The 27,214-nt window shown below is 32.9% G+C and overlaps 1 protein-coding gene across 2 annotated transcripts in view; it reads right to left on the bottom strand.

Annotated features, from left to right (window-relative positions):
• Fs(2)Ket (Importin subunit beta Fs(2)Ket) overlaps positions 1–20,004 on the bottom strand; it is a 53,767-nt gene extending 33,763 nt beyond the window's left edge. Inside the window, exons 1-2 of one of the 2 annotated variants that reach the window (XM_074176631.1) lie at positions 19,769–20,004; positions 19,411–19,652 (exon numbers count right to left, since the gene is read on the bottom strand). In XM_074176631.1, the coding sequence (XP_074032732.1) occupies positions 19,411–19,652; positions 19,769–19,823 (297 nt within the window). In that variant the 5' untranslated portion in view covers positions 19,824–20,004. The remainder of the gene's footprint in view (positions 1–19,410; positions 19,653–19,768) is intronic. The other variant, XM_074176632.1, reaches the window with a different exon arrangement.
• Positions 20,005–27,214: the final 7,210 nt, after the last annotated feature.

The following is a 27,214-nucleotide window of genomic DNA, read 5'->3' as shown; positions in this document are numbered from 1 at the left end:
GACCAAATAACAGAAGCATACTCAAGATGAGGTCTAACTAGAGCATTAAATAACTTTACAATACACCCAACATCTCTAAAGCTTTTTGTATTTCTAATAACAAAACCAAGAATCTTATAGGCTTTGTTGACAATATATTCATAGTGAGTGTTGAATTTGAGGTTACTTTGAAAATAAACACCTAAGTCCTTACACTCAGACTTACGCATAAGTGGAACATTTTCTACTTTGTAAGAAGCAGAAATATAGTTAATTTTCCTTGTGAATGTTATAACTGAGCACTTATCGATATTTAACATTTTGTTACTTTCAAACCACCTGCAAACTGAATCAAGATCTTCCTGCAATTTCATGCAGTCTTCTAGACACGTTATTAGCTTAAACAGCTTAAAATCATCTGCGAATATAAGGCAAAATGAGTGTAAAATGCAGTGAGCTAGGTCATTAATGAAAATTATGAAAAGAAGTGGGCCCAAGTTGCTACCCTGTGGCACCCCAGATGTTACAGAAAACCTGTCAGATAATGACTGCCCCACCCTGACTTGCTGATATCTGTCAAGCAAATAATATTTTATAAATTGCAGAGCTGCCTCAGAAAATCCAAGATCACCAAGTTTCTTTAATAGTATGTTATGATTAACTTTATCAAATGCCTTTGCACAATCAGTCTTAATTGAATCAAGTTGCTCCTTTTTATTAATAGCTTCAGCAGCAGATTGAGTGAATAAAAAAAGGTTCGTAGCTGTAGATCGATCTGGGAGAAAACCGTGTTGTTGTTCTGCAAATTTAAATTTAAAATGAGTGTAGATGTCATCATAGATGATTGTTTCGAAAATTTTAGCCAATGTATTCGTAATACTTATTGGCCTGTAGTTTTTAACTTGATTTTTGTCACCAGATTCAAAAATTGGTGTAACAATTGACATTTTCAAAGCAGAAGGAAACACTTTACATTTAAGAGATTCATTAAATAGATAAGTTAGAAGTTGCACAAGAAAGTCAATACATCCCTTATAAATGTATGGAGGAATATTGTCCACACCATAGCATTTTTTTGGTTTTAATTTCTTGGTACTGTTTCTGACTGTATCCTCAGAGATATTTGAAAAAGTAAAATGCCCTGTCGGGCCCCAGACATAATCGTTATCAGAGGGCTCATAGACTGAACTAAAATATTGCGCAAAGGCATCTGCTATACCCTTTAGCTCTATTTTTGGCATATTCTCATAATGCATTACCTGAGGAATGCCACTTTGCTTATTTTTAGACTTAATAAAGGACCAAAAACTGCTAGGATCTATACTAGCATTATCCTCTACAAAACGCTGATAATTCAGATACTCAAGCCTAGTTTGGACTTTGATCTCTTTCCGGAGAGTGCTGTACTCATGTTGTAAGTGTGGACATGTATTATTTCGATTTTTCTTATGTAGATTATTTTTTAGCCTGATTTTTCTTATTAAATCGGTTGAGAAATAGTTGGGATAATTGGATTTGTCATTAGAAGACCTAACTAGTTTTTTTGGAATAGCTACATCAATGCAAGAAATCACTACTACATTCACTACTACATTCCTCAATTTCTCTCGTGCCTTTTTTGGTTCAAATAACAACAGCAGATAAGTGTATAAAAAGAATTTAGGCAAATGTTCATCGATTCAGTTCGATTGCTTTTGAAATTATTTCAACTTTACTGTAAAAATGGTTTATTCCATTCCTGAACGAGTTGAAATTGTTAAACTTTATTATCAACATAATAGTTGTGCTAGACTTACTGCTCGCCTCTTTAATAACAGTCATCCCGGGAAAAATGTGAATGATTCGTACGTTGCCAAGTTAGTCCAAAAGTTTGTCGATACCGGATCTGTCTGTAATGTGAAACACCAGCCACGGAAACCGATCAGAAATGAAGCAGTGGAAGTCGCTGTTTTGGGACATGTTGAATTGGATCATACTCAAACTACCCGTCAGCTTGCTGCAGCCTCAGGTGTCTCCCATTCGTCCATAATACGGATATTAAAAGCCTATAAATTTCATCCGTACAAAATTAAATTGGTACAGGAACTCAATGAAGATGACCCTGATAGAAGGCTGCAATTTTGTCAACAACTGAGCCAGCTACTAAATGATGATCCGCACCTATCATTCAACACGTGCTTTTCCAATGAGAGTACATTTTTTTTGAATGGAGCTGTGAATAGGCATAATTGCCGTTACTGGGATGACAGTAACCCACACTTATTCCGAGAGGTCCATACCCAGTACCCTCAAAAAATCAATGTCTGGTATGGCATATTAGTTAGTCATATCGTAGGGCCACTTTTTATTCCTGGGAATTTAACTGGTGAGGTCTACCTGAACATGCTTGAAGATACAATTGATCCTCTCATAACAGAAATAATTGAAAATGACCAAAATCATAATGATGATCGGCTTCATTTCCAGCAAGATTGAGCACCTCCTCACTATGTTGCTCCGGTAAGAGAATTTTTAGATGACCGGTTTCCTGGACGGTGGATTGGAAGGAGAGGCCCCATCGAATGGCCTGCCAGGTCACCTGATTTATCGCCTTTAGACTTTTTCCTTTGGGGACACTTGAAAAATAAATGTTTTGCTACGCAGCCCGAGTCCATAGAAGATCTTCGCCAACGAATTCCAGCAGAGTGCAGAAGTATAACACCTGATATGCTACAGAATGTTAGGAATAGATTTGAACAAAATCTGTATTATTGTATGGAAGCAAATGGGTCATATTTTTAGCACTTGCTGAAGTAGGATTCTACCAAGTCAATTACACATTTCAAAGTAGTGTAAATACAACAAATTAGGTATCATTGGAAAGAGAATTTTGTGCCCTTTCAAATGATATATCGCTCGACCCCACTTTCCATTTAAAATTTTAGGGTTGTTACTCACCCTCGCTAGGGGGTTGAAGGCACAGGTAGAAAAATACATCTAAAATGTGTCCCCCTCAAAAGCAAAATTGACCTGTCCGAGCATTTTTGCGTTAAGTTACAAAAAAAAAGGAGAAAAGTAAGGTGCATACTTTTCGTTGGACCACTCTGTATATCAATTCACACAAAATATAATGAACATGATGGAAGAAAAATTGATAGCTCCCGGGATGTTTTTGGATTTATCCAAAGCATGTTAATAAAATTAGAAAGATATGAAATTGGAGGTTCAGATCGCCTTCAATCCGTAGAAATAAAACGAAATGGAATAGTCTATGAATCCGACATCCATCCCACAGCCGTGGGAATTCCGCAGGGGAGCATTGCCGGCCCTCTTTTGTTCGCCATTTGTTTGAACGACTTATGTAATCTAAACCTAAACCAACGTCAGTTCAAAACTATCTTTGCAGATGACACAAGTCCGTTATCAGGTGGTGAAACCTTCCCAGAGATGATGGTATATATTACAGATCTATTCAACAAAACTAAGAACTGGTTCAATAAAAATAAACTGGAACTAAACGACTGGAAGACACATATTTTTTTTAGAATAAAGACAACATTGATTATCCAGTTAGGGTGGACCTTCAAAACTCCTCTTTTGAAATGTTCCACAACACCAAATTTTCAGGAATCCACATAGACGAGGACATGAATTGGACTTCTCATATTGATAACCTCGCAAACAAACTAAGTGGAATATCGTACGGAATCGGTTGCTCGATACAGAATTATTTTTTAGGGTAGTAATCAAAATATCGAAAAAATCTTCATAGTTCAAAAAAGAGAAATCAACAACTTAAATTATAACCAAACTTGCAGAACAGTATTCAAATCCACCAATATAATGACAATCCAAAAGATTATTCTATTGTTCCATGGTTTTCATTTATAAAATATTAAATAAAATGACCCCACCATACTTGCTATGAATGTGACAACAGTCACATTCATATAAATAGGACAAATACAAGAAATAGTATGAACAGTTCATTTTTTAAAGGTTTTGTCCAATTCAATGATTTACCTGATTCAATTAAATCTACTCTATTATTAAAGATTTTCAAAAGGGAACTGTTAAAATATATTCATGATGGAAATTGAAAAATTCCTTTTTGTTCAGTTCAAATTATGTATGTGTAAATAAAGTTGTATTATTTATATAAATTGTTGATTATATTATATTTTAAGTTAGCTAACCTGTATATTAGGAAATCCTAATTCAATAAATACATTCAAATTCATAATAATAATCAGCCATTTCTTCATTTCAAGAGGAAGACCAAACTCTTGAAGATGATCACTTGGTGATCGAAACACGTGTCGAGGTGTTAAAATAACGGTTTGGTGTTGGGAAAAATCTTGTATGACCCTCATAACTGTTGTATCGACCCCAAAGCCAACTATATTGAATAATGAAATCAAATTTAATAAGAATTTTTTTTCTATATTAACCTACGAATTTTTCAGCTCAACTGTTATGTAATCTGCAAGATGATACAGAAACGAAATACTATTATTCTGCATCGGCCCCCTTATCATTGCAAACTTAATCCCATTGAACTCGATTGTAAAGGGTTTTGTGCAAGAAAAAACACATTCAAAATGAAAGATGTCAGGAGTTCTTAAAAAATATTGATTCCAAAAAATAGCAAAAAATGTATTGAACATGACATACAAAAACAGATTAACATATGAAAATCACATCATTCAGTTGAGGAAACTGTAGAACCTTCAATAATAAAATTCGACAAAGAATAATCTGATGATGAGGCAACATAATTTTTGTTTATACTTAATATCTTCCTAAATAAACAAGCTTATTCATCATTATGTAAATAGTTTAGATTGAAATGTAGTAACAATATTGACTGTACATAAACAAACAAACATATTCATTAGTTTATAAAGTATTTTTGAATAAATACCCAAATACACGCCAATGCAGGTAATAAAACTACCTGAAAGGTCCTAAAGTCTTTTGTTTAATCCATATATTAATACTGCATATAGAACAAGTAATACGTTGGGAAAGTTAGTAAAAAATAATAAAGACGAAACATCCAAATTCGAGAAATCAGGAGTATACAAATTAAAGTGTGGAACGTGCCCTAAGATATATATCGGTCAAACTGGCAGGACATTTAGGAATCGAATCCAGGAACATCATACGATCTATGTCAATAAGAAAACAAATTCAACATATTCAACAATTATTATTATTATTATTATTGATGTAGATGTGAGGCAATATGCTTCAGGTAATCATAATTGAACAGGTACGTTATGTAGAGGTTCAGGTAATTTCTTAGAGGTAGTCTCAATTATGGTTACCTGTAGTATATAAATAGTAATGTAAGGATAATTTGATGTACAAATCACTTGAAAAAGCTAATGTCTTAGCGAAACATGTTGTGATATATTTTTCAAATAAAGTTTGTGGAGATCAAATCGTTGAGGTGTAGTTTTTGACATTACTATGGATATTCACCAAGTAACGGCCGAGTCAATCAGAAAATCCAAATGGAATAAACCTCACTGGGGCAAAAATGTTGAACTTTGGCATTACTTAATCTTTTTTTAATGAAAATCCCCCATTTCTTGGGGAAAAGCAAACCAAAAATGTTGATAGGTTGCTTCAACGCAGCAAAAAAGAACTACTCGAAAAAAATTATAGATAAAAATGCGAATAGCTCAAAAGGGCTTTGGGGGTGTGTTAATAATATTTGAAATAAAACTCGAAACGAAACCAAAATAGAAAAAATCAAACTGGAAAATGGAAAAATAGTACAGAACAATAAACAAATCGCTGATAGTTTCAATTACCATTACAGTACAATAGGAAAAAAAATTAGCTGATGGAATTTCAGTACCTCACAATTTCAATGAATCTGAAATACTCTGCAAGACACCATGTATCTGTATCTTCGCGACACTGATGAAAATGAGGTTCATAAGGTAATCATGGAATTAAAACTTAATAAATCACCAGGTCCCGATAACATCCGTTCGGAAACACTGAAGGATATATCTAATGAAATCAAAAAACCTCTGGCTTACTTGATGAATAGACGCTTTGATACAGGGTGTTTTCCAAGAATCCTCAAAATTGGAATTATCAAGCCACTCTACAAGAGTGGAGATAAATTGAACATAATCAACTACAGACCGATTTCACTCATCTCAAATTTGGCGAAAATAATTGAAAAAATAATAATAATCTTTCTTTATTTCAGAAATAGGTTTTCCTAATATACAATAAAAAAAAAATAGGAAAAGAGAACAGAAAAAGTAACTAATATATGCTATTCAGTAATTTTAAAACTATTACAAGTAACAATAAATAGTTCTATCGCTCCGTGCTATTATTTTACAAATAATATTCATTATTTCTACTTAGTAATGCTAGTTATATAGGTAACATTAGAAGATTTATACCGAAACAATTCAAATATTTCACAATCAAAACTAACATATAAAACATAGATTTACAACTTTATCCAAATGTAAGTTATGTTTCTTTTATATATTTTAACAAATGTCTTTTGAAGACATTTATTGATAAACAGTCTTTTACGTCAGTTGGTAGGTCATTAAATTTAATGAAGCCTTTAAAAAATACTGAATTCATACTACTTTTAAAATTTGTTCTGACAATATGTAGATTGCAGTTATTGCGAGTATAGTGTTCATGGATTTCATAATTGTAGTTGACCATATTCATGAAATAAGAAGGAGACAAATTATTTATTATCTTATAAATAAATATCATTGCGAAGTACAGTAACCTTTGTGATACGGGCAGCCACTGAAGGGTGGATAACATTGAATTTATTGGTGTGTATCTATTACATCTCAGAATAATTCTCATGCCTCTATTTTGCAATTTCTGCAGTTGATTAATTTTATTTAAGTTCATAGAGTATATGATTGATGCACAATAGTCAAAATGAGGCAGAATAATTGCTTTATAAACTGTTATTTTAGTGGCTGTTGATAAATTACTAGCAATTCTTGAAAATAAGTATAATTTTTTTGAAATTTTTTTATGAACATAGTCGAAATGGCTATCAAAAGAAAGTGTATTGTCGAGTTGGACTCCTAAGTATTTTATATTTGTGACGATCTCAATTTTCTTGTTATCAATATTTATGTCTAAATTATTTATCCCAATTTTGTTGTATTTAAATTTATTAGTAATTATCATGGCTTTGGTTTTAGTTACATTTAATTTCAATTTATTGATATCGAGATATCTTTTAACACTGACTAAGATGGAATTCATTTTGTGAATAGCTTTATCCAAGTCTGTATCACTACATGCTAATAATGTATCATCTGCGAACAGATTTATGAATTCACAGTCCACAAATAAGTTAATATCATTAAGATATATTATGAAAAGCAGTGGACCTAAAACACTACCTTGAGGAACACCCTTGTCATTTGTGATTTCATTTGAAAATGTATTGTTAATTCTTACCCTCTGCTTTAGACAAATAATCATAAAAACAATTGAAGGTCTGACCGCCTACACCATATCTCTTGAGCCTAGCAAGAAGAATATTTCTATCAATTGTCTCAAAAGCCCTTTTCAAATCGAGAAACACAGAAACAACATATTTGTTGTGCTCTAGTTCATTATTAAATTTACCTAATGACAACTGGAGTGCTGACTCACAGGAATGGTTTTTTCGAAACCCTGACTGTCTTTCGAATAAGATTTGATTGTCATTGATAAATTCCAACAATTGGTTATAAACAGTAATTTCTAAAATTTTTTCTAAGGCTGGTAGTGTATTAATAGGTCTGAATTCATCAGCTTTTATAGTATTACTGATTTTTTGGATTGGAATAATAGTACTGGTTTTAAGTCCCTGTGGAATTTTTCCCGTTCGTAAAGAAGTATTAATAAAATTAAGTATAGCATGACCAGCCGTTTCAAATATTTGTTTAAGTATTTTACAACTTAGTATTTCATGAATACTGTGTTTATTATCCAAAGAATTAATAATTTCTCTCAACTCCTTTAAAGTGATTGCTCTAAATTTTTTAAATGGTCTGTATAGGTTGTGATCTAGGTTTGACCATAACTCTTGGGTTTCAATGCTATCCGTTATTAGATTAACACTATTAACAAAATATTCATTGAACTCTTGGGCAATTTCAGTTTCATTTTTTATTACTCGTAGAACACGTCCGAAACGCCAGACTATTCTGGTAAAGGTAAAATACTCAAAATGAGACTTCTGAGCTTCTTGAACAAACATAACATCATTTCTAGCTTTCAGTTCGGATTCAGAGAAGGAAAGTCAACAGAAGATTCGATCAATTATCTTACAAGTAATATTTATAATGCATTTGGACAAAAAAAACCTTTCACATATAGTCAGTGGGCATATCTTCAGTCTTCAAGTATGCCCACTGACTATATGTGAAAGTTTTCTTTCCTTATACGAGGAATTGGGCAAATTTCGGATATGCAATTGATTATCTCGTTCACAGGCAGATGGGCGTATGCTTCAGCTTAGTTCGAGGAATGATACTCTGACGGAATTCGATTTTCAATTATCGGAAATCATCGACTTTATGTTGATGATATACACTACCTTGCACTGACGAGTAGCCAAACAGCCCGAAACCGGTCTGCAAGTGTGTACCAATGATTGAAAATCTATTGCGGCAGTTATGTCGCCAAGAGCATATGCAGGAATAACTTCTGTGAAGAATCCTGCACTGACACCTGTCGGATATAATCCAACGCCCTTCGTGGTATTTGCCAGGGGAGTAGTTGTTTTCTGATAGGTGTCAGTCCATTAACCTACTGTGTGGGGAGTTGAGACTGGCCTGAACGAATTGTTCTTAGATAATTTGAAAAAAAAAACCTGCCTTATGTATCTTTGTCGACCTTTCAAAAGCATTTGATACGGTTATTCATGAAAAGCTTTTGAACAAACTAGAATGCTATGGGATAAGAGGAAATATTCATAAAATCTTGGAAAGTTACTTATCAGATCGCGAACAAAAAGTTGACATATGTGGTACTCCCAGTGATCCTCTGACTGTTACATATGGCGTACCTCAAGGAACAGTGCTGGGTCCTCTTCTATTCATAATCAATCAATCAATTTATTCATTGTAAATGAAACATTACAACGTCGTTATTTCCTTAGTATTAAAATTAAAATACATATACACAGAGATGCACAGATCAAAATAAAATAAATAAATATATACAAAATTATCATACACATGTAAACCTACAAGAGATGTAGTACATGTATTATTCATTTATAAAATCTTCTATTGAATAGAAACATTTTTCTATTAGGACATTTTTCAGCCAGATGGAGAATTCATTCGAGTGTTTCTTTTTTGCAAAGTCTGGAATTTTATTATATAATTTTGCGCCCCAATAATCGCATCCTTGCTGTGTTTTCTTCAATCGATGAAGAGGAACTTGCAGTAAATCTTTATTTCTGGTATCATAAGAATGATTGATGTATATGATGTATATGAACAGCATTTTACACCTTGATAACAAGGGAAAAATAATAAGTTTTGCAGATGACACTGCAATATCATATGAATCTGATACTTGGGTGAATTTAAAAACGAAAGCTGAAACTAATTTTAGAAAAATAGATAAGTGGTTTAGGTGTAACCAATTAACTCTGATTTTAGATAAAACAAAGTACTTATCATTCACTTCTTATTCCAATCACTTACCCAATATGGGTTCATTACGATTCGGAAATAACTCAGAAATTCCAGAAGTAAACTCCATCAAATACTTAGGCATTGTGATAGACAGATATCTGAGATGGGATTTTCAAATTGAAAATATAGTAGGAAAACTGAGAGGTCTTTTATTTAAATTCAAATACTTGAAAGAATTTTTAGATATTAATCATTTGAAAACATTATACTATGCTCTGGTACAGTCACATATATCTTACGGTATAATTAGCTGGGGAGATGTTGATGACTGTCACTTGGAAATGCTCAATGTTATTCAGAAATGGATACTGAAAATTATCCTTGGAAGAAGAGCTACATACTCCAGTGAAAAATTATTTAAAGAGGCCAATGTATTTGACGTAAGGCAGGCTTACTGCATCAACTTATCAGTTAATGTGAAAAACAATAAAATTCAACTTGAATCTGTCGATCACAATTATAGTACCAGGAACAAACAAAACAAGATACCTAAATCAGAAAAAGCAATTGGACAACGATGTTCAGATTACCCCGGACCTCGCCTACATAATATGCTACCAGAGTATATAAAAAAATTAAATAGTTCTATTATGTACAAAAAATTTATAAAAAGCTGGATTCTGCGTTCCGGAAGGTCACTGTTTCATGATTTTGTCAACCAAACTTTCAAAAAGTAATTACAGTTAAAACACCAACCGTTTGTATATAATAGCATGCATACACGCAAAGCTGACAACAAACAGACTATAAGAGAATACCTGAATATGACAAAGCCCAAATATGACTTACATATGTTATTTACTATAAGTATTCGAAAGGAGGAATATAATAAAATATAAAATAAATAATTATTTACAATTCCATTTATACATTCACTATAGTAAAACCAATAATGATTGAGAGTAAAGCGCGTTGTCATATCTAAATTTTACGTTACCAGTTTATAGCAGAATCAAAATATAGTAAGCAGTAGAGTTGTAGGTTGTGGCAAATTATAGATAATACACAATACTAGTACGATTAAAAGGTATTATTTATGACAAAAATCAGTAATGAGCTTGTAATGAGTAATACTTATACATTTCCTGATTACTGATCAGTTAAAATTCATTATTTTCTGTATAGTGTTAGATATTTATTACAACTAGTGGCAACGCTGTACGCAACGATATTTCTGTCTTTGTCACTTTACCGTAACTTCCATCTCATCGTTGCAGTCCTCACTAATGTACTTGCAGCCATGAGCGTATCATTGGTTTGTGAATTATACAGCGTGAATTGTACGTTTTACAGTTAAGTTAGTCAGCAATCGACGTGTTGTGAGAACAATTGGTGAAAATAATAGTGCTAATAAGTGTTTAAGCGTTACATAATTATATTTCTACACCGTTCTCAAACTACTCAAAAAATGGGAGACATGGTCGGGCCTTCCACGTCGAAAAAGGTAAAACGGTCGGAGTCTCGGTCAGTAAGAGAAAAACAAATTGTACTGCGAGTATTTCACTGTCTTGAAAGAGATCATCAGCCACCAAAAGATGACTTTGTGCATATGTGCTGTAATTCTACGTGTGTACCTCCGAATAACCAACCGGGCATTTCTACATCATTAAGTTCCACAATTACAAAAGATAAATTAGTTGATATGTGCTCTGATTATACCGGTGTACCAAAATCATCGATTTACAAAATATTAAGAGAAGCAGAAATTCATGGGGATGTACAAACGCCAAAAACTAGTAGCGGACGAAAAAAAATCACAGTTGATGAAGAAGCCAAAACCAGTATACGCAGAACTATTCACAGTTTCTTTTTCAGAAATGAGCTGCCCACACTACAAACAGTTCTGGAGGCACTTAGCGATCATGAATTGGTCCCAAAAATGGGTAAAGAAACTTTTAGGAAACTTGTACAAGAAATGAAATTTACGTACGGAAAAGTTGACAGGAAAAGCATTCTCATTGAACGTCAAGAAATAATAGCATGGAAAAGAAACTATCTAAGAAAAATTGACGAATTTCGGCGGAGGTGTTTGAAAAATGGTTTGAAGGCATCATTCAACTTGTGGAACCTGGGTCTGTCATCGTCATGGACAATGCCCCATACCATAGTCGACATTTAGAACCATTACCGAAACAATCATGGAAAAAAGCAGCAATTCAAGAATGGTTAATTAATAAGAACATCCAATATAACAAAGATAGTTCAAAGGAAGAACTACTTCAGCTAACAAAATTACACACAGACAAATATAAAAAATTCGCAGTGGATGAAATGGCGTTGAGTCGTGGAATTACAGTTTTAAGGTTACCACCATACCACTGCGAATTAAACCCAATAGAATTAATCTGGGCGCAAGTAAAAGGATATGTGGCACGAGAAAACAACATTTAAATTAGTGGACGTGCAACATCACCTAAAAGAAGCTATTCGAACTGTTTCTGCAGAAGACTGGAAGAAATGCATGCAGCATGTTTTAAAAGAAGAGCAAAAAATGTGGGACGTAGACAACCGTATTGAACACAATATTGAACCAATCATAATGATAGCGGTAGCAACAGTGACGAATCTGAGGTTGAAGATTAGACGAAAATTTGTACATTTACATTTATATTATATTCTACTATCAAAAATTTGTATTTTCTAGTACCCCTGATGATGAGTTTAAGTTACTCGAAAGCTTGAGAATAGTTATAAAGAGTTCACTTATCAATTGCTGCAACCCAATAGTGAAAAAAATTAATATTGTTAATTTATTTGGTACCTACTATAATTACCACGATTATTACTCCGTTTTCATAAGGCCCACCTAATGACTACAACGATTAGGTAAATTACGATATTGTAAAGTTTTAATGAAATAAATAAAAAATGTGTATGAATATTTTTACTAATTGTACTAAGAATTTTTCTTTCATTCTTAACCCTCTCAAAAATTAATAAGCACGCCCCCGATTTGCTATCAACTGGGCTTACTTCTACTCTCAATCATTATTGGTTTTAGTATAGTTGTAATTTCTTTCAACAAGATTATGTACTTATGTGCTCCAAAATATTTATACCACTTTTTTGTCATTGTATACTATAGTGTTATACTTTTTAGTTTCAAGTTTAATATCACATACAAGCGATAGTTTTATACTGAAGCTTCGTGATTTTTTCCTGTTTATTCACTTAAAATACATTTACTTCAATTATTGTAAAATTTTGAGCTTTCATGAATCAACATTATTATTATTATATATCTTCACTCGTCTCTGAAAGCACTAAGGCTTGCAAAATTCAGGTCCACTATTAAAAAGTCTCTCCTCCAACACTGTTTTTATAACATTGAGGTATGTATTATTATTATTATTTATTATTTGTTCAATTACAATGAAGTAAAATGCCCAGATGAGCGTAGAACATGTCAGTGTAATAAATATACAGTTAAAAACATTTAAAAATTAAAATCAATTAAATGTGAGACATTTTAGCAGGTAAAATCTGAAGGGATGGTATCTTTAAAATATTCATCAGTTGAGTAGTATGCTCTATTTAGAAGAAAGTTTTTAAGTTTATTTTTGAGTGTTGTTTTAGAGAGGCTTTTTAGTGCATTTGGAAGTTTGTTATAATTTTTATTAGAGTATACGGTATATTTTTCTGAATAAAAGTAAAATTAGGAATATTAGTAACCAAATCTGCTTTATTTCTTGTTGGGTAGATGTGTGCTTTATCAAAGTCGTTAAAAAGCTTTGGATTGCTTTTAATAAACATTATGCTGTCAAGAATATACTGACTGTATAGGGTCAGTACTTTCTTTTCTATGAATAAAGGTTTACAGCTATCAGTTTGTTTGGATTTATAAATAATTCTAAGGCAACGTTTTTGAAGTGAAAAAATTTTTTTAACGTTCACAGATGCACCCCAAAAAATTAAGCCGTATTTAAGTCTTGAGTGGACTTGTGCATAATAGACAGACATTGACGCTTGAACATTTATTGTTTTAGTGATGACTCTTAGGGTATAGCAATGCCTTGCAACATTTTCTGACAAAGTATCCAGATGAGATTTCCAATCTAGTCTAAAATCTAGCTCAATTCCCAGGAATTTTGAACTTTTACTAGTTGTTATTGTTGATTTACCATCCGAAAAAGTATAATCATTTTCAGCTGACTGTGAGAATTTGATTGCCTGTGTTTTATTAGGGTTCAGCTTTAGGTGATTTTGTGCAAACCAAGCTTCCAGGGTACTTAAAGCATCGAACATATTTCTTTCTAAGTCATCTCCATTTTGTTCTTCAAGGATAACGGTTGTGTCATCAGCAAATTGTATAGTGTTTAAGTTGTTGTCCATTTGTAGTTCATTGGTATAGAGAATGTACAGCAATGGACCTAGAATTGATCCTTGTGGTACCCCTCTAATTATTGTTAGTTCATCAGACCTTATAACCTCATTTGTGATGTGACATTTTTCGACCACGTACTGTTTTCTATTATATAAGTATGATTCTATCAAGTTAGCTGAGGTTCCCCTGATTCCATAAGCCTCAAGTTTATTTAGCAATGTTTCTTGTTGTTTTGACTATTTATGACTGAACATAAAGCTTGATAAATTGCTCTTGTTGTCGATTTACCCTTTCGAAAACCGTTTTGTGTATCACTTAATAGTTCGAATGTTTCAAGGTAGGATATAAGGCGATTATATATGATCCTTTCAAAAATCTTACTAATATTTGATAGTGATGCTATAGGTCTGTAATTTTTTATTTGATCCTTGTCACCCTTTTTGAAGATTGCTTTTATATGAGCTATTTTTAATTTGTCAGGAAATATTCCTTTATTAAGCATCATGTTTATAATAATTGTTAGGGGTGTTGATAGTTCACGTGCAACATATTTCAAGAGTTTTACCGGGATTTCGTCATAGCCAACCGATTTTAGATTTTTTTAGTGACATTATTGTAGAGATTACTTCATGTTCAGTTATCGGTGCAAGAAATAGGGTTATATTTATTGGATGTTAACTTGTATGTTCATTTGTTGTCATGACGATAGACTTAGAACATTGATTTATATAGAAGCTATTTACTTTGTTTAAGATTTATTGATGTGGCAAGGTTTTTTAACTTGTGAAAGACCTCATTAAATACTCAGTCTGTTGATTTTATATTTATGGTTTCAATTAACCTAAAATCTTCATTTTTATTTTTTTTGTGGATTATTTCACCATTGTAACTCTGAACATAGATTTCTGTATTCGTTACTTGCCATAAATATACTACAGCGTCCTTCGTAGTATTAGCCGGGGGAGTAGTTGTTTTCTGATAAGTTTCAGTCCATTAACCAACAGCGTAAGTAAGTTGAGACTGGCCTGAACGAATAGTTCTAGGTAATTTGATACTATAGTATGTAAAATGGTCAAATAAAGTACTCTACCCGACTTTATCAAATGAAGATGTGGCAAATCAGAATGGAACCACAAAATTTTGTTTGCACAGCGTTTTGCATTTATAATGATCATTTATTTATTTTTTTCAAAGCATTGTTGATTCTTACAAAATAATCAACAAATTCATACATATATGTACTAGACGTATCAGCTAGGCATAAGTAAAAAAGATAAAAAAAAAGAATGGACATTTAATTACAATATTTTCAGTCTTTTTTAAATGATTTCTAAGAAAAATTAAAAAGTTCCAAATCCACATTGAGAGTGTCATTCTGATCATAGTTGGCATGATAAAAGGACACTTTGAAGATTTCTGTATTTCTTGTTCTCTTGGCTATTGGTACCGTTGATTATTTTGTGAATTAGTCTAAGATCTGATTCTAATCTTCTATGAGCCAGAGTATTCAAGTTAAGAATGTCCAATATAATTTTATGGTCATATTCACCGATATGATATCCCAGTTTGTATGCAGAGTACCTTAAAAACTTGTTTTGAAAACTTTTAAGCATATTAATATCCACATGATATGAAGGACGCCAAATTGTGAAATTGTAATCGATTAATAATCTAACAATTACACAATATGTATATGATATTTTTTTTAAAGAAAGATATTTCCTCTGCTGATCTAAGATAAGATATTTATTGACCTTTAAAAATTCCAAAAATGTTTATGAGATAAATTCCCAACATAATTGTGTAGGTACGTCAAGACTAAGGTGTTGTAATACATATAAAAATGTATATAAAATTTGTAAAGCTATTTACAGCTATATATATATATATATATATATATATATATATATATATATATACACATCGGAAAAGTCTAGGGATATTTTTAAAAATGGCAATAATTTTTTTTTAGATCGCTTTAGGGAAAAAAAAGTTGACGGGTGATTATTAAACGAATGTAACTTACAATAAAATTTATTAAATGGTCAAAAATACTGAGTGCGCATATAAGCAAAACTAAAAAAAAAAATTGCTCTTCTTTGGCACCCCGAAAAAAAATCATAATACAAAAAAAATTGGAATCAGTACAAAGTATGGCCTCCACGCTGGTTTATTACGGCCCTACATCTATCGTGCATCGACAAAATGAGATTGTCAATGTCTTGTTGAGGTACATTTGCCCATTCAGCGATTAAAAGCTCTCTCAATTGAAACGTTGTGTGAATGTTCCCCATATGCGGAGTAATTCTTCGTTGGAGCATGTCCCACACATGCTCGATGGGATTCAGGTCCGGTGATTGTGCTGGCCATGGCAATACATCAACTCCTTCGTTGGTGAGCCAGTCAGTCACTAGACACGCGACATGTGGACGAGCATTATCGTGCATTAGGTGGAAGTTTTCACCAACAGCACCAGCAAACGGAAGGACGATAGGTAGAAGAATGGTGTCGAGGTACTGTCGAGCTGTGAGGGAGCGATTTGGAAAAACGAGATCGGTTCTGCCGCCGATCATAATTCCGCCCCATAGCATTACTGTATGTGTGGACTTCCTTCATTCAGACGTTCATTATTTCCAGGTCGTCTCCACAGTCTTACTCGACGAGAATCTGGATGAAATCCAAATCTGGATTCGTCTGTAAACAAAACTGTGGCCCAATCATTTGCATCCCAGTTTTGATGTTCTTGACACCACTCTAATCTTCTACCGCGATTGCCTCTCCACAAAGGTGGACATCTAAGTGGCCTTCTGTTGTGGAGATCTGCTTCATGCAGTCGATTTCTGACAGTATCACGACCAATGGTTACCTGGTGCGTCTGCTGCAACACGTTAACCAACTCAGGTGCTGTGATTGTCGGTTGTCTTCTTGCGGTTAAGACCAAAAATCTGTCTTGAACTGCAGTTGTAGCGCGTCCTCGCCCTGGATGTTGTTCGGCTGAACTGCCAGTTTCACGGAAACGCCGCCACAATCGACTGATAACACTTTGGGAGACCCCCAAACGAAGAGCTACATCATTTTGTCGCATGCCACCTTGAAGAAGCCCTACAGTTCTATTCATCTCAGCCAATGGTAAGTGATGGCATTCCATGTTAAAGCACAATATTTCCAGTTTAATTGCTGAGCAAGAACTGCATAGAATGTACAAACTCGACACTTTCAGATTATTCGTTTGAGCCGAAAACCTACAGTTTGTAAAAAACTTGATAAAAGATTAGTTACCGTTTTTGCAGGCTTTGTTCAACCCATAGAAATCTACAGGGTGGTCGAGTGTACCAATTTAATCGAAATTAAACGACCTCATGCATTTATTTTTATGATATTTAGTATGTTATAAAAATATCCCTAGACTTTTCCAATGTATATATATATATATATATACACACTTCTGTACTGTCATCTTCTAGGCACTTCTCAAACTGAACTTGTCATCCTGTCGTCTGTACGGTCAGAACGTCTCAACTCAGGTATTTCAGGTACAGGTAAATTTGCCTGTATTTGTACTGCATCAGGTACTATTCTTTGTGTTAAATCTTCTCTAGAAATATGTATGGTTTTGTTTAATATTTCAATATTTTGAATGTGAGGTCTTGCTGTCAAAACAAAACAAAGATATCAGGCTACCCAAGATGTAAAATCAAAACACAGCCAAAGAAACGGAGTTGCTTCCCATAAAAATATATAAAACTTTGCCCAGTGAGTGGAAAGACCATCATATAAAAGAATTGAAGTTCAAAGTAAAAAAAATCACTTGTCACCCGAACTTTCTATAAGATTGATGAGGTATTCAATTGTCAGTGGTCCTAATATATGTATATGTGAGTATGTGTGTATATATATATGTGTATTTATATTGTGAGTCATAACTATTGAACTGTGAGATTTTTCCTTATGTAATGTATGTATATTTTTTTATATTTTCAGTATGACGTACCTAAGCAAATTTTGTTATTGCAGATATTTTCAAATGTAACTGAAATTGTAATTTGAGGTAAATAAAGTTTCTTTCTTTCTTTATGCCAGACAGACTAACTCCCATCATCAATAAATACAAACTCGTACCAGACCAGCAGCGTGGTTTTCGAAAGGAAAAATCCACAACAACTAATTGCAACAGTTGACTTTTATAATGATGTATCGTCCGAGATCAACAAAAGAAACTTTCCTGTTGGAATTTTTTGCAACTTAAGTAGGGCTTTTGGCTGTATTCCTCATAAGGCACTGCTACAAAAACTTTGGTTTTGTGGCATACGAGGAATTGCAGCCAAATGGTTCGAATCATATATTTCCAATAGAAGTCACTTTGTCCAAATTTGTTTCAAAAAAGTTGACGGATCTATTAGTAAGCAGTGCTGAGATACCTCGCAACTGGAGCTGGGAGTGCAACAGGGTAGCGTTTTGGCCCCAATACTATTTTCTTCATTCACTGCTGACATAGTGGAATTTTTACCTGAGTATAACATCACGCTGACAGGAATCCATCAGTTACTTTTTACTATTAGGAAACATATCATTGCATGTAACATTGACAAAAACTAACAGCAGAACTTGGAACCTTATACTTGGGTTTTTCAGATAACCTACCTTCTCCTTGAAAACAAACCTCAAAATTAAAAGCCTGGGTAACCTACAGATTGAGGTCTTACCTTTTAGCTTGTGATTTCTAGCATATGCAGTAGAAATTGAAAATGCCAATCATTCACAAAATTTCTCAAATGATTGATTTAGAAGTACCTCTACAGATGATTATTATTTGTAGTAGTACACAAGATTTTAAGTAGTATATAAGAGTGGAAGAGACATTTAAAAGATGAGAATTTTAATGTTTTTGTCCTTTTTTTTATAAGAAACAGCATCAACCATTACAGATTATTAGTGGTGGTACACATGAACGTTTTGAAATTCATAAATGTTTCAACATAAGTGAAACATAAAAAAATCCATCTTCATTGCAAAATACAGTAAATACTAACTTCAGTTCTGAAAAAGGCAAAAGTGGGTTTATGCAACACACCGAGACTAAATTAAGAGTTCGGCCATAACAAATCGAAGCGAACGTTAATGGAAACTTGACGAAGACTAATAAGATCTAAGCCTAGAAAGTTGGCCAACAATAAAAATTATTTAAAGAGTATTGAACATTTTTTGTGTTTATATGGAATTATTTTTTCATAGTATACTAAAATATCCAATGAAGAATCATTGTGGTTATGTTAACAAGTGCATAAACCGGACACTTTTCTTAGGTATAGTCTTAGTTACCAATTATTAGGTTTGGTTGCATAAACCCCCTAGAAACCAAGTGAAATAACTTATATCATTGGGGCAAAAATTTTGAACTTTGGTACTACTCACATTTTTTTTAATATAATTCCTGATTTCTTCAGGAAAGGCTAACCAGCGATGCTGATAGGTTGTTTTAACAGATGGATCCTTGGAAGTTAATTGATTTTTGAGTTGCAAACCAGCTGCCATGCGAGCCACAGGGCTATTACCTCCATGTCTCAAGATATCAGATAAAGTTTTTATGAACTCTAACAAGTTGGTAGCCGCGGCTTGTTCCAGAAAAGATGAAGCTTGTTCTAGCTCAGTTTTATCTAGAACATAAAATTAATGTTTATAATAACTGTTATCTCGATATATGTGATCCACATCATGAAAATTGAATAAAGACAACAAAGCGATGGATGTGATAATAGGCATAATGTCCTACCGGGAGAAACTGTTTTTTCCAGAATCTGAATGAGTTGAAGAGTTTCTTGATGCATCGTGGAATAATTATTTCTTCTTATTTGGCAATTTAGAAGCTTTAGGTTTTTTGTTACCACTTTCTAGAAATCAGCCGGCATCAGGATCTTACCACACCACAAACCACATGTAATTTCAGTAATTTTACTGGACACTGGACGATTGCCGACAAGAATGTCAAATTCAGAGTTGTCATCGCGGGATTCGTTCTGTACTTATTTGACGACCAAAAAAATGTACTATTGTATAATTTTTCAATGTTGCCAATAGAAAGGGTCCGTGATTCCTAATCTCCTAAAAAGCTGTAAAACAAATTCATTTAAAACTCTCATTATAAAATATGAAAAATATGAAGATGAGTTGAAATAATTATGTTCAAAAAATTTGACAGAAAATCGACAGTGAGTATGGAGTAGATTATAACATAAAAAACGTTGTTAAGTAGTTTTTAAATATTCGTTTATTTTTTTTGTCTCTTTTTCGTCATTGATTTCCATCATTTCATCTTGATTTTTCAATATTTATAACCATTAATGTTAGGAAAATAAGAATTCAGCTGTGATTAAGTCAATACCTTCCATCTTATGTAAAAGAGTTGGTTCTCAACCTTCCTTCTTCAAAAGATTTATCAACTTGACGTCACATGATTCAAATAAATTCATTATATTTTTTAACGAAATAACGACGAGAACTGACCTCACGACCCTCAGCGAACTCTCGCGGCAAGATATTTGTAGTCGCTTTTATTTCCACATTTGAAAGATTCATAATGGGGAGAATGTCAAAGTCGACGACATCTAGTTTTTTTTTCGATCTTCAAACTCAAAAAAACCATTAATTTTTACTATAAGAATCTTCAGTCACAAAAGGCGACTTTTTTTTTCAAATTTAAAAACTCATCTGAGCATTTGAATATTAGTTGAAAGGTTGTCACTTCAATTACTATTGGATATCCTCATGCCAAATCACAATCTATTGAGTTTTCATAATTGGTGCATTCCAATTATCTTGCTAGTGTTCTCAACAGTTTTCAATTATATTTTGACAGCTTATGTCAAACTACTTTTGACTAACTGAACTCTTCAGTGGTTATATTTCGCAGAAATTTTTCGGAAAAACTCTTCAGTTTGCCTTCATTACACTTCAACATCAGATTCTCTATTGATTTAGTTTTGTTTATTTTCCAGATTGCGGAAAGTTATATACTGTAAAACAGTCAAGAAGAATTAATTCATCTACAAAAAGTCTTTTGAAGGATATTCTTTTGATTTGTTTCAATAAATAGTTGAATTTATCTCTAAATTCTCCAAATTTCAGAACCAAAATGAAATATCGAGTGGTAACCCTGATTAGTTGTTTCACCAGTGATGATTAGCAGATTAGCGGTTCATTCAGCGATGAATAATTTGCATTATTAAACAACCAAAGAAGAACTAATATGTGTCCTATGGACCCAAAAACAAAATCAATGTCATTCTTGGCATCACTGAATTTGTGTCCATTATTTTAAATTAGTTCTTCTCCAGCAAATGGCGTCATATGGAATTTTAGTGGTTCAGTTCAGAATAATTTTCAAGCGTTAATTGGTGGCCGGGTTGCATATTTTGATTGGAAGCTGTTATAAATGGAATTACTGAAATTCATTATAAGTATCCTATTTGTTTTGATCGATGACATCGACAGTTATGACGGAAAACATAATAATCACCAATGAAATGTGAAAGCTGGCCACTATTATTCTCAACAAATATGAAATATCCGACATTTTCTCTTCTTTGTGGAACATACATGTGTGATGTGTGGTTCATGAACACGGATCCACACCCACACAATGAAACTTTTTCATTTAATACGTTATGATTTTGATTAATTATTGATACATCCAAACGATTAGCAAATACAATATTCTATTAGGACATTTGTTTGTCGGAAAAACATTTGAGGGTAACATTCATTTCCAACTTCATTTCAGAAGTTTGTATTTGAGTACCATTTCACTGCAATAATTTTGTTACACTGTTTACATAACCTCAACTTCAACTGTTTAATACAATATATTGAACACGCCAGAAGAAACATTTGCCGTTTCGTGAACTGTTTATAGTTGAAAATCTCACATTAGAGTGTAAGTAAAATATACACCTTAAAATAAATTTTAATCAAGTGTCGTCCAATCCCATTACACATTTCAGTATATGTCAAATCAGCGTCCGTTTGGGTGGACAACTAATCGTGACTATGACACAGAACCACTACAGAATTCTACTAATCGGAGAATTTCCTGCGTCAGTTGCAATTTTGCTCCTGTGTTTGGAAGTAGAAACTCGTGACAGCTGTGTACACTGTTCATTTACATTTGATTTTTGTGTCAAAATTTCTCTCGATCATCATCGTGATTATATGGAAGCTATGATCGGCGACACTGATTTTTTGATATTTCTTATTATAGAAAGCAAACTCAATACTTTTAAATCTTCCAACCTTGGGAGCCAAGTTCCAACTGTCGTGAGAAACTCGTGTTTATTTCTACCTTAATCACAGAATTCTACAATTCTGTGCCTTAATGCTGGATGCATCATGAACATAGAAATCTGATTCATATTTGGGAAATAAAAAATCATCAACCTTATACGTCAATATTTAGCTATCGGAATGGGAGTCGGAATGAGTAGTCGAATTACAATTCGTTAAAAAACTTTATTCACTTTCACTTGACAATGCAATGAGTTGTGCTACCACTTGTTGATTCTGTCATATTACAAAGTAATATTGTTGATGGGATTTTTTTTGGTTTCCTGAAAGAAAGCAATTACCATCATTGTTGAAAGTTTATTTAGAACTTAATTGCTTCATTCTTTGAATTTCACTAGTTCGGACTTCCATTGTCTAAACTGATTTGAAATCCCTGAAACAACTAAAAAAGAAGAATTAAAAGTGAATAGATGAAAATAACAATTATATTAAGCAAAATTTTTAAATGAAATAATAGTGAAATAAAATACAAGTAAAATAGAACAATTGAACGAAAATAAATAAAAATAAAGAAATGGAAAAAGAAAATAAAAAGTTGAGAGATTCCAAGTCACGTTAGTTCACGACGTTTCGATTGTTAGTATCTACAATCGTCTTCGGGTGATGACTGGACTGATTCCTTCGAGAGATGACTATTTATAGGTCGTTCGAGTACTTTCACTTATCCCCGCTTTCCATTTTCCGCTTCACTGGTTCCGTAGGAGATGACCGTTTTGGTGGGAGTTGGCCATTTTTCGCTTCATGATGGGTTTCCATATGTTGCGTATTTCTACGCTGGCTTGGCTGAATACGTTGTTGGATGACAATACTAACAATCGAAATGTCGTGAACTAACGTGACTTGAAATCTCTCAACTTTTTATTTTTTCATTTTCTTTTTTCATTTCTTCATTTTTATTTATTTTTGTTCAATTGTTCTATTTTACTTGTATTTAATTTCACTCTTATTTCATTTAAGGTTTATTTTGCTTAATATAATTGTTATTTTCAGCTATTCATTTTTAATTCTTCTTTTTTAGTTGTTTCAGGGATTTCAAATCATTTTATATAGTAGACAATGGAAGTCCGAACTAGTGAAATTCATCATGAAACATTGTCAATCACCTTCAAACAAATGCTTCATTCTTTCCTTCGAAAGTTCCATATATTTTCTTGTATGGAGGTGGAGAAGTGGAAGCCACAAAGCTAATTTCCCTAGAAACTGAATAACCTGTGTTAAAACTATCTCCTTTTTGGTTTTGAAATGGAATATTTCACGATTCTGTCATTTTGTTTATTGTGTTATTATGTCCATTTATTTTGTTTCATGAGCGAAGAGTTAATAGACAACAGTGAAAATTTTTTTTGTTGATTCACGAAACATAATTTTGAACTATGTATAAATGCAGGATGTGAAGTCTGCAACTACCAAAAATTACAAGGCCTGTAAAAAATATAAGTACAAAAGGATTGTTCTGGTTGTAACATTTGAAAATGTTTGGAAACTGCGCATGACGTGATGTGTAGAAGCAAAAAATCCCAATCAGTCCGAGAAACCCATTAAAAAATATTAAAAAATTTTATTATATACTATATTAACGTCATGGAAACATTGAATTTTCTCGAAGTAATGTTGTATTTTCAAGATGAATAATGTTGTATACATGTTTATACTCTGCTTATGATTATGTAAGTACCGTCTCCAATGCTGTCAAGTTGTTTAAAAATCTGTTTAAAATCTGTTTTTCCGTTAATCAGCTGTCGCCCCCATACGAACGTCAACTCTCAGAAGTTGAGAAACTTGTGCGAGCTAAGGACTAACGAGGTCTTACCTTTTAACGTGTGATTCCTAACACGGTTGCAGAATCATTCCAGCTTCAACCAGATAAATTCTCTCGAGAAAAATATCTGGTCGAAGCGGGAATCGAACGAACGACCTTCCGATCGTGAGTCGGACGTACTACCACCGCGGCCAATTCCATTTCTACATTTTTAAAACATCAGCCGTGCGTTCCACTAAGCGTTCACAACGCCTAAAATACTCTTTCAGGCGTTCCACATGGCGACCGCGATCGTTGTGGTCGTGGCGAAAACGTCATTAATGACGTCATTACTTATGCTCACGCCTAGCTCACGACGATCCATCTCAAGAGGTGGGTCGATGTGGGCGTTTTGAGAAACTGAGCGCAATTTTTGAAACTAAAAGCAGCAAACATGGCGACAACAACAATATCGTTCTATTGTGCCGAACGAGATACTGTTGTGGATCTCGAACTTTCTCCTGCAGATGATGAACGTGCGTTAACAGGTAAATATTATTGTTAAATGATTCTCATTAAGCATAATTGCAGTTTATAATTTATCACAATTTATATATTTTCATCATTTGTCAATAACATAAGCTAAATTGATGAATCAACAACTCTAATTATCAATAAAAATATATTTGTCAAAAGGAACTTATTTTGATTTCAGATACAGTTTTTGCTACAAAATTATTAACAAAATCCTTCAATCAACAATCTGGACCATCGACATCGACTAATGTTGAAAACGACCTTTCTTTATCTAATGATGCTTTTAACAATAATTCTAGTAATGAAGAATGTCTTGATACTGAGGATACAGGTGATCTCAACTCTGAAACTCACGAAAGTGAAGGTATACTGGAAAAATAATAAATTATACAATAATCTTGATGTTCACGTTGAATGTGTGACGATGTCAGTTACATATGAGTAAAATTTTCAAAATCTATAGTGTATTAAGTGATAAAAAATAATTTACCTGAAATGACTTTTGAATTCTTCATCTGAATAACGAGTAATTACATTATCGTAATCAATAATACGTGGTCTAAGTTTTCGTTTTTCACGATTATATTTTTGTAAAATTGTATTCCATTCTTCATCTGAGCTGGACGAACTAGTACTTTGTGGAGCATTATTTCGACGCACCAACAAATTTCCAACTGCCGCCGTGAAAGGCATTTTTATTATATACGAACATAAATTAGTTAAATACTCCTTTAAAATTAAAGTATATACATAATTTTTGTTTAATAAATCATGTTAACCAACAATTAATAGAACTTATTGATACCACTTACAAATTGTAACATAACCTTATCAACTTTTTGTTTTGTTTTTTTAAACGCGCCATGTGTATTATTTAAATGAACGCTCAAAACGCTCCAAAATCCATTCCACTTGAGTTAATGATTATGACGCCCAGAACCAAGTGGAACGGCAAAAACCGTGGTCGTGAGCGTGGTCGTTGTGAGTGCTTAGTGGAACGCACTGCAGATAGACATTTTCTCAGAGTACCAAAAGACAATAGAGACGCCTTTTCCATCCTTTTATTGAAGGCAGCATAACTTTGTTTATTTACGGGAAGTAAGTTGGACCATAAAACAATGGCGGTTGGTTTAGTTGATAATCGGAGGGACATCATATATTTATAATATAAATCATTTCAGGTGAAAATGTATCTGTTCAAATAGTTCCTACAAGAAATCTGATTTATTATTAATGATTATGAAAATGAGGCCAGTTTTTCTACCACCTACTAGATTTTTATTTATGTATCGCTTCATAATAAAGCGCATGATTTACTGGGTTGAAATTAAATTATTTCAAATAAACTATTTCATAACAATGATAAATTTTGATTTCAAAAGTAATGAACTTTGCCCCATGGAATCAGATGGGAATTTGTGATTTATTCTCAGATTTGATAAACAAGCGGTACGAATTGTGAGGTCCGATATAAAGAATTTTCGATTAGAAATCATGAATATTTATAATTACGATTGAGGTTTGATATTATTATGTGATTTCATTCAAAATTGGTATCTAGGGGTCTTTGTGGACCGAAATTATAAAAGGATATATTTTTGATGTTTTTAATGATCATTTTTTGATCTTATTCTTATAAATGAAGTTTTTTAAACTAGGTTTATATTATTTCATTATTTGACATATCCTAACGAGAAAAAGGTTAGAAAAATGACAACTGTCATTTTTTATTGAATATTGTCTATATGCAACGCGAGAGCCTCGTGCAAAGAAAAAAAAACAAAACGGAAATCATATTCTTTGTGTGACGTAAGTTAGTTGTTAAGTGAACAATAACAGATTTAACACCGGTTGCACAAGATTAACTTTTAGTATACAAACTGAACATTGAGCAGAAACCTTTTTAGTCTGTTGATCACAGAATGAATATGACCTATAGCCTATAGCACATATGAAAAACATATTTTTCAAGTTTGAATACAGTTTTATTTATTTTCGTAATTATAGAATTCGTCAGCATGAATTATTGAAAAAAAAAACAACATAATGTCGGTCCACAAAGACCCCTGGATATCAATTTTGAATGAAATCACTTAATAATATCAAACCGTACATAAGTAGGTGGTAGAAAAACTGGCCTCATTTCCATAGTCATTAATAATAAATCAGATTTCCTGTTTGAACTATTTGAACAGAATACATTTTCACCTGAAATGATTTATTTTATAAATATATAATATTCCTCCGATTAATAACTAAATCAACCGCGTATTTCATCAGTTTCGACTTCCATTGTCTAATATAATATAAATTGATTTGAAATCCCTGAAAAAATAAAAAATTTAACCGAAAATAACAATTTTACTAAAACAAAAAACTGAAATTACAAGGAAATAACAAAAATGAAAAATAAAAATTAAAAGATTCCAAACCAAGTTACGTCACGACGTTTCGATTGTTAGTATCCACAATCGTCTTCGGATGATAACTGGACTTATTCCTCCGAGATCTGACTATTTATAGGTCATTCGTGTGCTTTCACCTATCCCCTCTTTCCTCTTAATTTGTTTTAGCGGGAGATGACCGTTTGGCGGGAGTTGGTCG

The sequence above is a fragment of the Leptinotarsa decemlineata genome, unplaced genomic scaffold (assembly GCF_025532065.1).
Source record: "Leptinotarsa decemlineata unplaced genomic scaffold, Ldec_3_MD MMD2_tig00001973_RagTag_RagTag, whole genome shotgun sequence".
NCBI classification, from domain to species: domain Eukaryota; kingdom Metazoa; phylum Arthropoda; class Insecta; order Coleoptera; family Chrysomelidae; genus Leptinotarsa; species Leptinotarsa decemlineata.
The sequence above is the reverse complement of the archived record's forward strand: the minus strand, read 5'-3'. Positions and strand labels throughout refer to the sequence as shown.